Consider the following 16,639-nt stretch of genomic DNA (forward strand, 5'->3'; position numbering starts at 1 on the left):
AAATGGTGGTGGTGGTGGTGGTGGTGGTGGTGTCCTGCCCGGGGTCCCTCACAGCGGGGGCTGTGCACTGCCTGCAACAGGCGGGCAGCAGAGCGCTGATTTCTTCCTTCCTCTGTTCTCTATCATCCGGGCTTTCAACCTCTATTTCAGCAGAACTATCTGCTGTAACGGCAAGATATCACCGGAGTAGCAATAGTCAGCTGAAAGCTCATCAATATACAAAGTTAGGCTTGCTTTCTCCCAGGTGGACTGATTTGTACCTATCCCTATTAATTCTACCTGTAACTTTGTGTTGTGCGTGGGCTCGGTATTTGAACGCTTTTCTGCTGTTTTTGCAGTCGGCTCATCGTGCCCACCCTGAGCACCAGCAGCCGGAAGGGCTGCACGCACTGCATGGCCCAGCTTCACGTGTGTGCTGCGGAAATCAAGGTGTCAGCCTGAAAGCCTGAGCTGGAGTGTGCTACAAATGGCAAAATGCGGGCAGTTAAAGAGGCAGGAGTAACAGCAGGACAAATACATGACGGCTGTTTGAAAAATCAAAGAGTTGATGACTAAAGTAAAAATGTGAAAAGAGAGAACCAACATGGAACCATTAAAAGACAATGTACTAAAGAGTCAATCTTTATGCAGAAATGGCTGTAGATCATCGATAGGGGGAAGCAGTCATACTTTCATCTCATCAGTCTCCTCATAGCCCGTATCATTGGCAAGGGGTCACTAGAACAAGGTTCAGGTCACTGTTTAACAGTACGTGACTTTTGTGAAACACTCACAGGGCTCCCTACAGCTTCACTTTGAAGACAGACCTTTGGTTCTGCACAGCTAGGAAGTAAAATACAATGGCCAATTCCAGGTTGTCTGTGAGACATGATTGGGGTTTGGTTTGATCTTTTGTCTCATTCATATGTGGAAGGTTGGTTATCTTGAGGCAGATAGGAAATATTTTCATTGAAAACAATCTAAACAGCTTTACAACAGAACTGACTTATTTGGAATGACCCTGTTCAAAAACAACTTTTTGAACAACCCCTAGTCTTGGCGTCCTCTAGTATCTTAACAGTTTTTTGTATTTGTTTAGCATAATATGTAACCACCCCAATTATTCTTTCCAGGCATAAATATTTTTCTGTTCTTTTAGCTTAAATGATGCTAACAATGAACATGCCATGGGCGCTGCTTTCTACATTAACTCCTTCCTCTCAGTTCTTTGCAAACACACATTCATGCAGCCTCTCTGGTGTCTTCAGTATTAGTTAACACCGACTAGAAGTGTTACGTGTGACTTGTTAGTTAAATTTAAAGGCTTGATACTTCTATATAGCATAAATGAGGAGTATCTGCTATTTTAATATAATTTCTACAATAATAATCTGTTCGGTCCTGTACTTCAGGATGGTATTTGCATCATTGAATCAATTATTGTGGTATTCTTGAGAAATAATTTTTTTCAAGGTTTTGTATATCATATACCAACAAGCTTGTTTTGTTTGTGTTTCATGAGGCATGGAAAGGACAAATGCAGCCCAGTCTGAACAGGGAAGAGGGAAGTGGAGCAGCCACAGAGCTCTGTGACAACAGCTCCTTGCATGTTCTTGCCTTACTTTCTCCCTGTTATTCTCCATCCAAACACACGTCTCACAGCTTGTCATCATCAGGAGTAAGAGGTAATGATGCTGGTGACATTATCAGTCAAATCAGGCCTCAACTCTCATCCCCTTTCCTTGTTGGCATAATGGCACTGGCTTTATGGCATTGTTTATTCCTATATAAAAAATAGAAAAAAAATGCTGACTACCCAAGCAGGTGGCAAAGAGCTATACTATTCTGAGATGAAGTTTTTCCCAAAGTGCCACTGAGGACAGGCCTGCATGCAAAATAAATAGATAGTAACTAACGGTATGTGACAAAACAGAACTACAGCTCTGGCACAGGTAGGATTATCTATGGAGACTTTAGGCAGCATAGGTAACAACTGTAGAGAGAGGAAGGTCTTCAACACAGCTAATTGCTTAAGGGCTAGGCAAGCAAGGACTCTGATGATGCACAAAAGTAGGGCGCCTGAGCGGAAGTCCATACCACTAACCCTGCACTATTAAAGCAGAAATGCTACTCTTTTTAGAGTTCATGAAAACAGGCAACTAGTGCATAATTTTAGAAAGAATTTTTTTCAACTGCTGGGGTAAAATTGTTTCCTGAGGTCTTTCAGCATCCAAAAGGTGCACGCAGCCTCTAAACCGTGAAAGGCCAGATTTGAAGACTCTTTATGCACACTGTAGAGAGTTCAAAAATATCTACACTGGAAAGAAAAGGGAAATGCTGAGACATCCACTCAGGACCTGCAGCAATGTAATCAGCTGTTATGTACAGAGATCAAAAGTATTGATGTTATCAGCTTGGAAAGATAACATTCATCAGTTGTGCCCTGTGCATTTTTGCTTATGTCAGCAGTCTGCAGGAGTGGCTGAAAGAAGATACTATAAAACTCGCTATCAGTCAGTATTCAAAAGCCTTTGAAAGGCTGCAATATACGTTTATGTAGAGTGCTGGAGACAACTGCGTTGGATAGTGTGAAGTAAAATGAATACGGTTACAACAAAGAGCTTCCTTTTGAGAACTCTGGGTTCTTTCTGCCAACACAGATTCTCCAAATCTCTTTTTTTGGCCCAAAGTACCATCCTAAGAAGAGTAAGAAAGTGTTTCTGACTCAAACACACTCTCGCTTGCAGAGAAGAGTGGGTTTTAGGCTTCCTGATTTAAAGTTGTATCATGACCCACTTGTTCTGAAGTAGGTCAGTCTGTGGTAAGCTGAACTAAATCAGAAAGGCCAGCCCAAGAGTTTGAGTTAAGGGAAAGATGTAGAAAGCCACTTCCTATTTCTGTTATGTCAGTAATGGGTGCAGTGAATTTTTACTAAGGGGAGTTTTTCATGCTGTCCTTTCTCATAATTGTAAGGTTTGGCAGATGCAGAAAGACTGTACTGTGATATTTCCTTGTTTCTGCTTGGTGAATTAAATGGGTTTAGGTAATTTTTTTCAAGGTTGTTCTATTCTGGCATAGGGATCCTGCTTCCTCTTAGTGAAACACACACCCCTGTACTCATACACTTCCTTCTGCAATGTTAGCACTCCTTCTCACTTCTGCTCTGTTATTTCCAGTGCTAACCATGGCGCCAGAGCCATGAAAATGTTAAAACTGTATTATTTGTATGTGGAAGATGATTTTCTAGGAGTTTTCAGTTTGCCAGGTAAGAGCCATTCTGGGAGAATGAAAGCATGTTGTGCTGTAAACAGAACACTCTCTTTCCCAAAGATTCTGTTTTTCATCTTTGCATGGCTGTTTTCATCAATTTAACATTATACCAAATAAAGAGAGAGAAAGAGTTGCTATTTGCCTAGGAAATATGTCGCAAGTTTCTGTTCACACGAATAGATGCACATGTGGTTTACCTACAACGAGACAATAGCAAGCACTAGAAAAGAACATTAGTTCCGTTCTGTGCTCTTTTGTCCATCTACCAGTTCTCACACACTGCTTACAATGTCACGTGCAGTCAGGCTCATTCCATATATTCTTACTTCCTTCAGTCAAATTTTCACTTAGCTAAAATATAGTTTTCCTTTCCTTTCGTTTCTTTTCCTTTCCTTTCCCTTCCCTTTTTAAGGAAGAGCCTTCTTTCCTCTCTTAGTCTTGCCACACTGATAGGTAGACCTGGCAACAAAAAAAATCAAAGAAAAAAACCACACGCACACTAAAACATGTTTGTCTTACCCCCTCTGAGAAGAACTCAGAAATGCCTTTAATCTTTCTTTCCACGGTCCAGACTGTGGGGTGCTGAAGACCTTTGCAGTCGAGAAGAGTCCTTTACCAGTCAGTCAGGCAGCAAAGCTGACAGCATCAGGTAATTACGCAACTATTCTGTGGTCCGATTGTCTGAGCTGCAAGATGAAAGCCAGCGAGTTATCTGGATGCACCTAGTAAGGAAAACAGAGGAGCACTTCTCCTACAGTTACCTAACACACAGTTGAGTCAAACTACTTTCAGTCAGGAGAATGCAAAAAGCTTCCTCAGGATTTCTACCAAGTCTACAATAGAATTGATGAAGATAAGTCAGGAAAGACACTTTGCTTTAGAAAACACAGCTTCATTAAAGTCAAAGTGTGTTTACTTCACCACTGCTTTTAATTAAAAAAAAAAAAAAAGTCAAAATATCACATTTGGGCTTTTGTATTTCATTTTTATAATGCCAAAATGCATTAAGCATTTCACATAAACTCTCAGGTTTTCCACATTTCTGTAGTCCTATTGCATTGTCTCCATGTTTCTTGTTTTGTATGTTTTTTTACCATCATTTTCATGTAATTCATATATAAATATATATATGTATATCATGCATTCATTGTAATTGGCATTAATACAGTACTACCCACTTTAAAATTAACCAAACGTTTTTGCCTACTCCTGTAACAATTTGGAGCAATGCTATGGAGTGAGCATCTCTGAGATTTGTGTTATCTCAGATATCTTTAATATGCATTGTCTCTGGAAGACATTTTGACCATTTATTCCTAGTCATAACAATTTGAAACATTCAAATGCCCACTGGAACACAATCATATTTTTCAAGCAGCTCTAGTAAATGTACACTGAAAAAAGCAATCACTGTAGTTAGCCAGTCTGCCAAAATACTATTATTTTTCACATATGCATGACATTTTACATTAAGATTTGTTTTGTATTCCTTACATTCAGCTATATAACAAAGCTTAATCGTACATGAAATACTATGACATTTGAGTGTATAGTTGTTACCAGACTGACCACTCTGCAGCTCTGATTTTAGCTGCCACATTGAATCTATCATTCTCAAATTCCCATTTGCCTACTTTTCTAGTTTAGAGTTTTCTCACTAGCTTCATACCTGACCAATGATGCTGCAAGGATATTAAACTACTAGTTTAATCGTGACACTGTAATTGACAATTTCACTGTAAACTGAGCCAATTACTTGAACCCATCTCCACTGACACAATTCTAGTTAGACTGACCGTTTAGTGCATGGCACCTTGCTATTTCCCTGAGTTATGAGTATAGAGCTATTTACAAATTTCTGATGTTCCTCTCTCCTTGATACCTAATGATGTTACCTACTGTCATTTCAGTGTTTGCTATATGAATTCTTGGTACAGAGTTCACCCCCTTGCAAGCAGTGTTCCTTCAAGAACAATCTATGTTTTGATTAGTATTCCATCCAGAAAACACAGGAGGAGGATGTAAAATTGAAAATTAAATTGTTCTAGACTGTCCTACACATAAAATTGTTTTGCCTTGGCTCATGGCCACAGGAGAAGACAACTTGCATTGCTAACATACCTAAAGGTTGAATCAGAAATAAGAAATACTTTGTGCTCTGTTTCATACACTTCAGTACACACTTTCACTAAACATAGTACCCCCAACTCTTTGTCTAACTGAAATATTAGTAAATTTATATGTGTAGAAATTAATGATCTATTTAGTGAACCCTAGTGATTACATCTCATACATTCCTTTGACAGCTCTCTGATATTAACAATTGGGAAGGAATCAGTCTTAGCAGAACCCAAGTAAGAGACTATACAATAGGAAGCCATACAAATTCAACTCCCCTTTACTTCAGTGACCTCTTCTGAGAGGAAGGTAGTGCTTTCTATTTGGATTTTCATATCCCTTTGATGGCACTATTAGTCTAGGGAAAGCTGCCATCTGCAATGCCTCTCTTCCTCACTTTTGTGTATACAGCTGTGTGGCTGTGACGGTAGGTAAAAATCCCTCCAATATAGGGCATACATTGTATACACATACATACAAGTATACCCAGCATAATTCCTTATATGGCCACTCTATACAGCATCCCTGTTTTTTCAAGGGATCTCAATCCTGACTATCAACTGTCTCCTTGCAACAAAAAGAATATAAAAAAAAAATAAGAGTTTTCTATTTAAAGTTAGGAGTAGCAATATTTCTGGAATATGGAAATATAGACATGGATGTTTACAAACAAAATTGTTATTTTATTTTGGGGAGTTAAATTGAATTCATATAAACAAAATTATGGATATGCTGCTGTAAATTTGTTAACAGCAATTAATAATAGTATTTTAGATTCTACATTTCCTGTGATATGTTTCCTTTTTAAGCATACAGTATTCTGAATTTCACCTGTCATTACATTACTTGTGTATTTAGGATCACATAATCTTTGAATAATGCTGTAAGAAGAAACTCTTTTTGACAAAAGATTATTAAGTGCCTGGTTTGACTTACAGTAGCTATTTGAGCTAATATGTAATAGCAGCCACAGCCTAATTAGCACCATGCAGCCACAGCCTAATTAGCACCATGCCTAATATGTAATACCAGCCACAGCATATCTGTTGTATACCATACTTTAATCTAATGCCAGCAGCTCTTCATTAACTTTGACTGGAAGTTATCTGCATTAATAACACACAAGAAACAAACACCAGTTTAAAAACCTTTAGCAGAGTTAGGACTGATGCACTAACTCTACCAAAACAGTGTAACCACAAAATCTTAGGGACAGAACTTAGTTTTGCATTTATGTAAATTTGTACAACTACAGTCGATTGGTAAACTTGCCATACACAGTGACTGCTTTTAGTCCAAAGGCTAAAAAGTGCTTTTATGATTTATATTTTGGGAAAGGATGTTGCTTATAGCACGGTATTTGGGATAACTCTGCCAGAGCCATAACATAGCAAATGATCATCTGTTTTGTTTTGGAGTTTATCCAGCTGGGTGTATGCCATTAAAATCAAGTGACAGTTTCATAAGTCTAAAGCCTTTCTAGGTTCACAGGTTCCCTGACTCACTTCTCAATAAAATTACAGCTGAACAACGCATTCCTGTTTAGAAGTCAAGTTCAGTTAACACACAGGCTCACTGGCATTGGTAACTGAAAATAACCGACCAATTATCAACACTGCTACAGAAGAGCTAAAAGCATCATTGTCACTAAGCACAGGCAGTAAAGCTCAATTTTCAGTAGATAATGTACTCGAAAGCATGCATACCTCAGGCTGAGAAGGACTTCACCCATTTCTCTTGGACTTTCAAGTGCTTTTCGACCCACACTTTGTGTAGAGGGTAGGGGGAAAAAAATAAAAGGTGAGAAACAACAAAGAGTCTTCAACTGATGGTTAGAGGCTACAATCAATAGAATAGTAATTCAACAAGTAACTTGTTAGTACTTGCCCAACACATGAGATATGACAGGTTTTATATTTTAACAGCAAGATGAAATCAGCAGAGTGCTTACAATTCCTTAGAAAATCACTGTCCGTGCAATACTAAGTTGTTTTTGTCATCAGCAGCTTTGCTACCTTTCATTAACACCCACTGTTTGTTTAAATACGTAATATGCAGTAGAAGATAAAAATGCATACTAAGAGCTATTCCTTGTTGCACGCCATTTTCTATGTGTATTTTTTCCCTGAGATAAATTCACAGGACTATATGCAGATGTGACAGTATAATATTTAAATACTTTTTCCCACTAGCCAAAAACAGATCCAAGTGCAGAACCGAAAGAGATCCCGTCAGTCACGCATCAGGCTATACTAACCAATAGTGGTAATACTGCTAACTTCCTTTAAACTGATAATTTACACTATAGTAATTACATTTTCACAGTTCTTCTGACAACTGCTCTGTGTAACTGACAGGAGCCCTAGGAGGCACTTTTCGCTGTGTGTAAGAAAGGCAGCAGTCACGGTTGGTTTGTGCTGGAGTAGGAGAAGAAATATTAGGAAATTAATAAATATGATTCCATACATGAAGAGAATGTTTTCTGACAAAGATCCCAAACAAAATACCATAATGTACTGACTGGGAATGGCATGAGAAAAAAGGAAAAAAAGGAATTAAGGAAAAACCACAGAATGTAATGCAATGTAAATGCAGAGAGTCAATAATAATACTCCAGCAGGTACAGGAGTCACTGAAACATGGTCTCAACACAGCAAAAGCAGTTAAGTTTGGAACTGCAGTATGAAGTTGTGCTGAGACTTTTATGGGAACGCTCTCACACTCTTTCTCCAAATTATTTCCAAGCTCTAATAAAATTCTTTTTTAGCATTTTGCAAGAGAAAATGCTTTTTTTTTTTAATAAAGGGGAGAGAAAAATCTCCAAACAACTGTCTAATGTTGCACCTCAGATTGTTCAGCAATGCAAACAAGCCGGGGGGCTGAAGATATAAAGGAAAAACAAACTTAACTACACAAATGCAGAACAGATGCAACAACCCTACCAAAGAAGCCAGTCTCAAGGTCTTCCTAGAAATGGTCATCATTTTCAAAGCTGTCAGAACTTTTACTGGTGATTTAAGGCTACTTACAAAAATATGCCTCCGACCTAATCATTTTGGAGATGCTTGCTTATAAAGCCTGCTTGCATCCCCAGAAATTCATGACAGGACATGCTGTTTTTGCATAGAACTTCCTACCAGTTGCCTAACAACCTCATCCGTCAGTGTTATTGAGCATATGAACCAATTTCCAGGTGTTTTTTTTCCTTCAATGAGATTGGTTATACAACTATACGTGTACAACTACAAAGAAAGAAACTTTAAAAAATCACACTCAGTACAGATCTGTGGATAAAGCATCTGGGTTTTTGTGGAGACAGAGCCATGGCTGACTCGATGGAAGGGGAGTTACAGAAGCAATACGAAACTCATGGCCCCGATTTGTGACTACTAAGAGCCACCCACAGAATTTCACGTCAAACTTCACTTTCTTATTTTGCTCCTCTGCTTTGAATTCCCCAGTGTGGCCTCGGAGCTTTTCTGAACAAAATTCATATATAGCAATGGTTCTTAATATCTCCACAGCTCTCTGCAGTTTGTCTTTCACCATTGCGCTGCCCATAGCCATCTTCCTATCAATCCCACTCCACATCCCCTCTTCTTCCCCAGATCAACCTCGGCACCCATATCGGTGACAGGCACTGCATTTACCTTTCTGTTAGCAGCTACCAAACAGTCTTTTTTCCTCTTATCCCATTACTCTTTCAAAACACCCTACATCCATACCCAAGGTGGTCTTGAACACGAATCCATTCATTGTGTCTGTACTGTTTTGCTGGTGCATGATTTAGCCCACATGCTCCTTGAGCCCACCCCAGAGCTTTGTGGTTTGCCCCAGTCCTGTCAAGAAGTTCTGGGAATTCCGAGGAAACATGCTAATTACTTCTCTGGGAGGGTGATAGGTTCTTACCTCATATCCTTAATATAAGGGACATGGAATCCACCTGTTGGAAACTTAAGCAAATTAATCTCACACCTTCAGACCTTCACCACAGAGAATCACTGGTTCCCAGATTTGCAGGGCCAGAAGCAGATTGCATAAGTTCTGGCAAGTCTTAAAAGCAGAATCAACAGCCTTACATTCCCGAACATCTCTCAGCTCCTCTCTCAAGGACACTAAAAATAATTTAGAAATTAAATTAAATTAAATTTTAATTAATGTTTCTATCTCCACAACTAAAAGGTACCAAAAGCCAAGGCATAGATTTATCTGCAAAACTCTGGTGCTGACACTGAGTACACCTACACAGCCTACTTGCTCACATCCCTGAAGTCTCCGAGCCATCTAACAGCAGCTACAGAGCCGAGTAGTCTTTCCGGATTCACCAACACTCACATCCTACCTACTGCACGAAGACCTACTACTTTTATCATGCATCATTTGTACTGCACTGGTGGCTGCAGACCTCCACCAAGAGATCCTGCACCAGGAAAACCTCATTATGCTAAAAGCCACCCCGAGGAAACACATAAAGGGAAGGAAAGCACTGCAAATTCCTCCTCTAAAGATGACTAAGTTGAGGGCAGACACTATAATCGTAAGCCTTGTCAGCAGATGAGCTAGAAGCTTGCCCTGTAACAATGTGTGTAACACTTCTCCTGAGCAAACAGAGAAACCAGTAAGAGAAATTCCCTCAAGTCTCATTAAGATGAGATCGAGCTAAAAACAGGTCTTCATGTTAAGCAAAAGCTTCATATATAGCTGCCATCTGGGTAAGAGGAAGGAATTATATCCTATGGAGTCCACAGCTACCCACCTGGCAAACAAAGGCAACCAGGTGGACACTGGCTTTATCAGGGGTTAATACACTTGAGTAGTCATTTCAGCTGGGGCTCATGAGCAAAGGAATTTATTTTGAGGGAAAGTCACCTTTTTCAATTACAAAAACGAACATACCACACAGAGTGCAGTTTTTAACATTTATTTTTAACACCAGTTTCCATTTTTTCCACAAGCAGACTTTAACAGTTGTTCAAAAAGTATTATAATGCTAACTACAGTTAAAAGGAACATTTTGGGACAAGAAAGTGCTAGAGAAGTAACAAAATAAACAGAATAAATATCCTTTACAAAGGTTTACACATGCTGAGCAACACAAAAATACTATGCAATAAACCTAATACAATTCATATTCTGTACAACAGCTTAAGGTACTCTTTACTAAATAGTACTCATGTCATACTAGTAATACATTAGTAAACATAGAAACTTTAACAAAATGCTTAATTCAAGCAAAACAGCGATGCAATATGAATCAACAAGAAGTTCAACGGTTCCAAAGAAGCCAGAGATGGTGGTGAGTAAGCACACAACAGTGTACAAGACGACGATCTCAACCAAGAGGTTGAGCCTAGTGGTTCTTCAGCCACAACTGCATTTAGTTCCCTGCTGGAAACCATATCACATTGACATCTTCTTTAGCTTGTGGCTGTTGAAAAGAACAAGAGAACACAAATAATCACCTCAGACATAGATTAAAGACATGTTACTCTCTCCAAGATATAGCACCTGCTGAGAGAATAGGTCAGGTAGAAAAAGGGGCATGTGACATGACTGTCCCTGAGAGGACTCTTAAAAAGGAGTAGCCATATCTGACAGGAGATAGAAAGAAAAATCAGTTTGGAATTGCCATCAGCAGCTGTCCTCAGGAGATGTGAGAGAAGAACTTTTATACATGCTCTGTTTTCATCAATTTAGTAGTTTCTAGATTCTTACCTCAGGAAAAGAAGGTGCTTCTTCACCCAGCCATCCTTAGGGTTTACGCAGGCTTTCAATCCACTGAAGGTGTGGAAACTGGAAAAGAAATAATGATAGAGATCAGTAAATAATCATTAGAAATCCCTGCTAGTAAGTACTGTGAAGCTGCATTTAATCAAAAGCATGCACCATAGTTACTCTACATAACGAAGAATAGAAATTGCTTTTGTAAATGCCAGTTCAATTTGGGATGCTCCACAACCCCTTCGATATTATACGGAAAAAAATAATAATAATAATAACCCAATGAAGCTTAAATGTAATAGCTTCAGTCTCAGGAGCCATTTCTTGCACCAAGAAATGTTCAATTTGTTGTAACTATTGAGACAAAGAACTTTGCTAGGTGCAAGAAATAACATTTAAGACTAAAGAAAACAGTTGCTGTTATGCTAAGGTGAGAGATCATTTGGGGGGCTAAAACCTCATGGGAAAAATTATGATCTCTGTGAATTAAGAAAAGTCTAATTTGCATGTTACGTAGTTTGTGTGTCTGTTAACAAGTTTTGTCAAGGAAACACCGTGTATTGACTAGGTACCCTCAGCTGGAGATTAAGCACATCCTTGTCTGCACAGGTGATTCCTAAACAAATGTGTTACGTAGATTGTACAGTTGTCCTATGAGTTAGTAGTCTCTATCAACTACTGGTTGGATATTTTCTATACTATCACTATATGCATTTTATTTAGTTAAAGTGACTTTTGGAAAATAAAAAAAAAAGAAAAAGAAAAAGAAAAATCACACTTCTAGCATTCAAATCATTGATCCTGCCCCAGTAGGCATTCTAAGGTTAATACATGACAGTCAGAAAAACAGGATCATCTGAAAAGCAACCTACATGATCGCATCAATATCGCAGACTTCACTGGAGAGCTGTTCAGTATAACCCTTAATGGCCCACCGAGGCAGACGGGCTTTGGTATAAGACAGACAGCAGTCCTGGTTGCTTTGTGCTGGAATTAAGGGGAAAAAAAAAAGTTAGTAAAACCTATTTGGATCACATTTCCATGCTGTCTAGTGTCCGTCCCCCTCCCCCCAGCTGTCCAGCTCCCCTTCAACAGAGAAGGAGGATTAGGTAGTGTACTTTGCTGAATTAATCCCCTTCTCCATCATCCCGTGGCCAGCACACACACCCTGGCGTGGCTAGCGTGGCGCAAAGCAGCCCAAGAACTGCATCCTAGGGCGGAGTGCCCGAGCACACTCACCTTGGGAGGTACTGCACAGCAGCAGCAACAGGAGCCCAAGCAGAGAAGCCAGGACCAAGCTCTTTGTGCTGAAGCCAGACATTTTCACTCTAAGCAGCAGCTGTGCTCAAGTGAGTGCTCTTTCACTGCCTGCCTGTCCTGCCAAGCTCGCCTCTCCTCCACCTGCTTATAAAGCCGCAGCGGGAGCCACGGGAATTCACACGCGGGCGGGTTCCACTATCATCATTGGGTTTCCCCACGGCAAATTCCATCATGCCCAATACAACCTCAGCGCTCCTTCCTGGTGCTATAACCAGAGATAGCAGCGTGCTGGGGAAATTTTTTTTTGTTGTTTTTTAAAGTAGGTTAGAAGATTCAGCCAAAAAGAAAAGGAAATAAAAGGTTGTGAGGTAATGGTTCTGTGGGTGAAACATGTATTTTTAGGGGTAGGAGTGTGGGTTGTGAAATGAGGAAAATCAAATGTAGGTAACTGAATGTTACCTACCGAAGCTGTGTCTTTGCTGTGCTCTATTTTAATAAGCACACTGTGGGGGTAGAGGGAGATGGGCCTACAGACAGATAGCCCAGACAGATTCATTTCAATGTATCCTCTTAGAAACTGGGTAACTATCTTTAATGATGCCAAAAGACTATATTAGTATTTACTGGTTGGCCAACACAGTAACATCAGACTTTCCAGATGACTGCTTTGCGAGCTGTAGATTGTAATACTGGCGGGGCCCACATGGGCCAAGTATTCATGGAAATGGGTTTTGTCTAGAGTTTCTTCTCACTGTCATCGCTTTTTGCCTGTTCGTTATACATCTGAACCATTTCATTAGAAACAGACTCTATACTGTTCCAAATGCATTGATGCTGCCTCATAAGCCACAGTTGTATCTTGTTTGCTCCCCATTCCATACTGCACCCAAATATTGTTACTCCTGAACATTCAGCTAAAACACACACACAGTCTTAAAAGGGCCTCTCATGGCTCAGAAGAAACCCATGCAGAGAGATTATGTAATCGCACCAAGTGCACTGTTTGAGCTGCTACTGAAGGCTGCTATTTCCAGTACCATTCAGTGACCCCTGTGTAACAAATGTGACGGCTGCAGGCCATGTCCTGTTCTGCTGCTGTACACAGGAGCTGTTACCAGCTCCAGGTGGTTATAGAGTAACCTGAGCTTTAAGTAGCTTCTTGTAAGTTAGAGCTCAAGGACGTGGTCAGAAACTGTTCAGAATGACATACCCTCTATTCTTTGTGTACTGCTGATAACTTTTTGCTTTCCATAAATGTAGCTTATTTACGGATCACTTATTTCTAGACTGACAGGTATTAAGAAGCAACAGGTTAGCAACGAACAATTCTCTCTTTTCCCCGCTGTCACCATTTTTTCTTTTTCTTTTTTTGATTTTTACTGGTTGTCCAGTGACAGCCTGGGATTTCTTTTTATTTATTTATTTTTAAGGGAGAAAGGCATGCCACCCAGTTTCTGTCAAGCAACAAGAAGATATGAAAATTAGGCATTAGGTTATCAACCCTCATTCCTCCGCTTCCACCCTCCCATTTCACTCTAGCATTGATACTAGTAAGGTGTCCATCTACTTTGGAAAGAGAATTTTCTAAGATTGTTGAGATAGTAACCTCACATTCTTATCCATAGACTAGCATCACAATCATCAAAAGTACTAGGCAAACAATAGTTTAAAAAAATGCTAGCAAAACCTTCTAAAAAGGAGATCAGTTTGTCTCCTTTACTGATAACATACTTGTTATCCCTTAAGTCCAACTCTTCTCCCTTTAAATTGGATACTCAAGATATAACTGATCAGGACTATAACATTTATTGATTAGGAAGGACATCTTAAAAAAGAAAACTGACATTTTGGCTAATAAAAACATTGCTATTAGACAATATTACTACACAATACTACACAATTGTATCACTAAATAGTACTGAGTTGCAATTATATTACTTATTAACAGTATTAATACATTAGCATTAATACATAATTCTTACTTTATTAAATTATTATTAAAAAGAGTAACTAGTAAGTACTATTAAGTTGCAGTTCTGCTGCTCTTCCTCCTGCACTGAGTGTTAAAGTACAAACCTATCCTTCTTTACAAGTTTCCAAGCAAGTCTTACAAGTTTTCTTCTTAGTCCAGCCTGCCATGTCACCTTTCAGACAGTCCTGGTGGATAGTCCAGTGGGTTGTCCTCAGGGTCTGCCCCCATTTTCTCTGGGGGCTTAGGACCACAGGACAGCATCACCACTGCCTTGAAGCAGCTGTACTCCTCCTGGCATAAGACCATCCCGTTCCTTCTTCTCCACCTCATTCCTACCTTATTCCCTGGTTGTTGTTTTTTTTGTTGTTGTTTTGTTTTTTTAATCTTTTCTTGAACCCACCTTTTCATGGCTCCTGCATCTCCTTCCTCTGCCTAAACTCTTCCCAAGTAAACAACTCACCCCAAATTCCTTTTTCCTCATTTGTGCCAAATCTGTTCCCCCACCACCCCACTCAAATTCAGTGCTTCTGACACCATTACCTAGACCATTTCAGCTTAACATGTTATTACTGATACCATCACCTAGATGGAAGTAGCCTTGCACCTCAAGTCTACCTTCTGACTCTACAGCTGTATTTCCTTTCCAAACAGTGCTTTTTGGACACAGTCTTTTCACCAGATCTTTGACACCCCTGCCTAATCCTGATTAAGCACAAGCAGTTTGGACACCAGAGCAATGACATGGTCCATCTAATGTTCTCCCGATGCTTCTGCCCTCAGGCAGTTTCCATCACACCTCTGGTTCCTGTCAGAGCCCTTCACTGGTGTTGTGCCTAGTGTCACAGGCAACTGCTGCTCCTTTCATGCCAAAGTTTATTTGATTTAGGAAATTAGATTAAAATTTAAAACAAATGCCATTGTAAGGGCCTCAGCTTCAGGAGAAAATTTCACTTTGTTTGTACTTAGTGTGTACAAAGTACCCTCAATTTATTTGCACATAGTTAAAAATCAACAAAAGCCATAATGCAAATGGCTGGAGAAAGTTGCTAGGTAAGTCCTGACGTAACTCTCAAGAATATCTTATCTGTCTTTACAACTTGATAATGCAAACAAAAAGGGAAAAAATGGGGGGGGGGGGGGGGGGGGGAGGTGCTTACATGTTCAAAGAAAGTGATGATTCCCAGTGGATGAGGGGAGGGTGACTGCTGTCCACCCTAACCGAACGAGACTTTCGGCCTCTCTCAGCACCTATGTGACCAGTTGGGGCTATAGGAACCTGGCAGGTGACTGCAGCATGGCTGAAAGACCAGGCCCTCAGGCTCTGAGGCAGCAATCAAAGGGCTAAAGGTCTGTTGGAGGCCCAGCTGCAGGTGGCTAGTGCTGGACCAAAACATTGTTTAATGTCCCAGTACTGGGATAACTGGGGAGCTGCACAAGAGGCCCTATAGCAAAGGGCTGTGTACTGAGTGCGGGCCAACAGTGCTCCCTGGGGTCACTGCACTCCTGGCTGCCTCAGCAAGGACCGCCATGTTGGGGAATGCTGCTGCTCCCCGACAAGGCTGTGTGGGTAGGCCTTTACCCAAAGTCTCCTCAGAAAGGCATGGAAAAAAGCAGAAGAAGCAACAGCCACAAGTTGTGAGAAGGAAAATTTGCATCAGACACTGAAAAATTCTCTTCACAGCAATGGTGGTGAAGCACTGGGACAGGGCCCAGAGGGGATGTGAAAGCCCAGTTTGAATAGCCTTGGAGATGTTCCAAACTTAACTGGACACAATACTGCCCTGATCATGATCTTTAAAATTTGGGTTCCTCCCCAAGCCACAGTCAAGCCCATAATATTATTATTAGTTTTCCCACTTGACATTTCTGTCATGACTAACTATTTCTTTTTAGTTTCTTGTCTCTTCTGACACTTCCTTTGTTACAAGTTGAAAAGCTTCCCTTCCTCTTCTTGCTCCCTCATTAGCCCCTATCACATCCCAGCTCTCCCTCCCTGTTGATATGCTTGCAGTAAGACAAAATGCCAAAGCATGGATCCACAAAGTTTTCAGCCTCTCTTAAAACTGCCCTGCTTTTGTTCCAGAGGTCAAAGTTGGAGAACAGGCCTCACCCCTACTGTATATATTTTAAGAGATGAACTAACACAAACTAGGTAGTAATGCTGTACAGCAGTTCAGTTAGAGCTGTAAAAGAAGAGGACACATCAGGGGAAACTGCATATGAGAAGCTGTATACACACACAGAATTCAGAACTGCTCATGATTTGGAAAACTGCTTGAAATTTTTTGAAAATGGGGACCCACAATGGTGATATACTTG

The 16,639-nt window shown here is 40.2% G+C and overlaps 1 protein-coding gene and 1 long non-coding RNA gene across 2 annotated transcripts; one reads left to right on the plus strand and one right to left on the minus strand.

Moving 5' to 3' along the window:
- Window positions 1-104: 104 nt before the first annotated feature.
- Window positions 105-836, plus strand: LOC310904291. Its single transcript, XR_014588192.1, has 2 exons — window positions 105-244; window positions 339-836. It is a non-coding gene; the product is annotated as an uncharacterized lncRNA (long non-coding RNA).
- A 9,436-nt stretch (window positions 837-10,272) lies between these two features.
- On the minus strand, window positions 10,273-12,593 carry CCL20 (C-C motif chemokine ligand 20). Its single transcript, XM_083848784.1, is given in 6 exon segments — window positions 10,273-10,795; window positions 11,083-11,160; window positions 11,961-12,075; window positions 12,328-12,412; window positions 12,415-12,515; window positions 12,518-12,593. Coding segments are annotated over 6 exon segments (471 nt in total). The 5' UTR covers window positions 12,582-12,593; the 3' UTR covers window positions 10,273-10,767.
- Between the last annotated feature and the right edge of the window lie 4,046 nt (window positions 12,594-16,639).

The sequence above is a fragment of the Anser anser genome, assembly GCF_964211835.1.
Source record: "Anser anser genome assembly, chromosome: 9".
NCBI lineage: Eukaryota > Metazoa > Chordata > Aves > Anseriformes > Anatidae > Anser > Anser anser.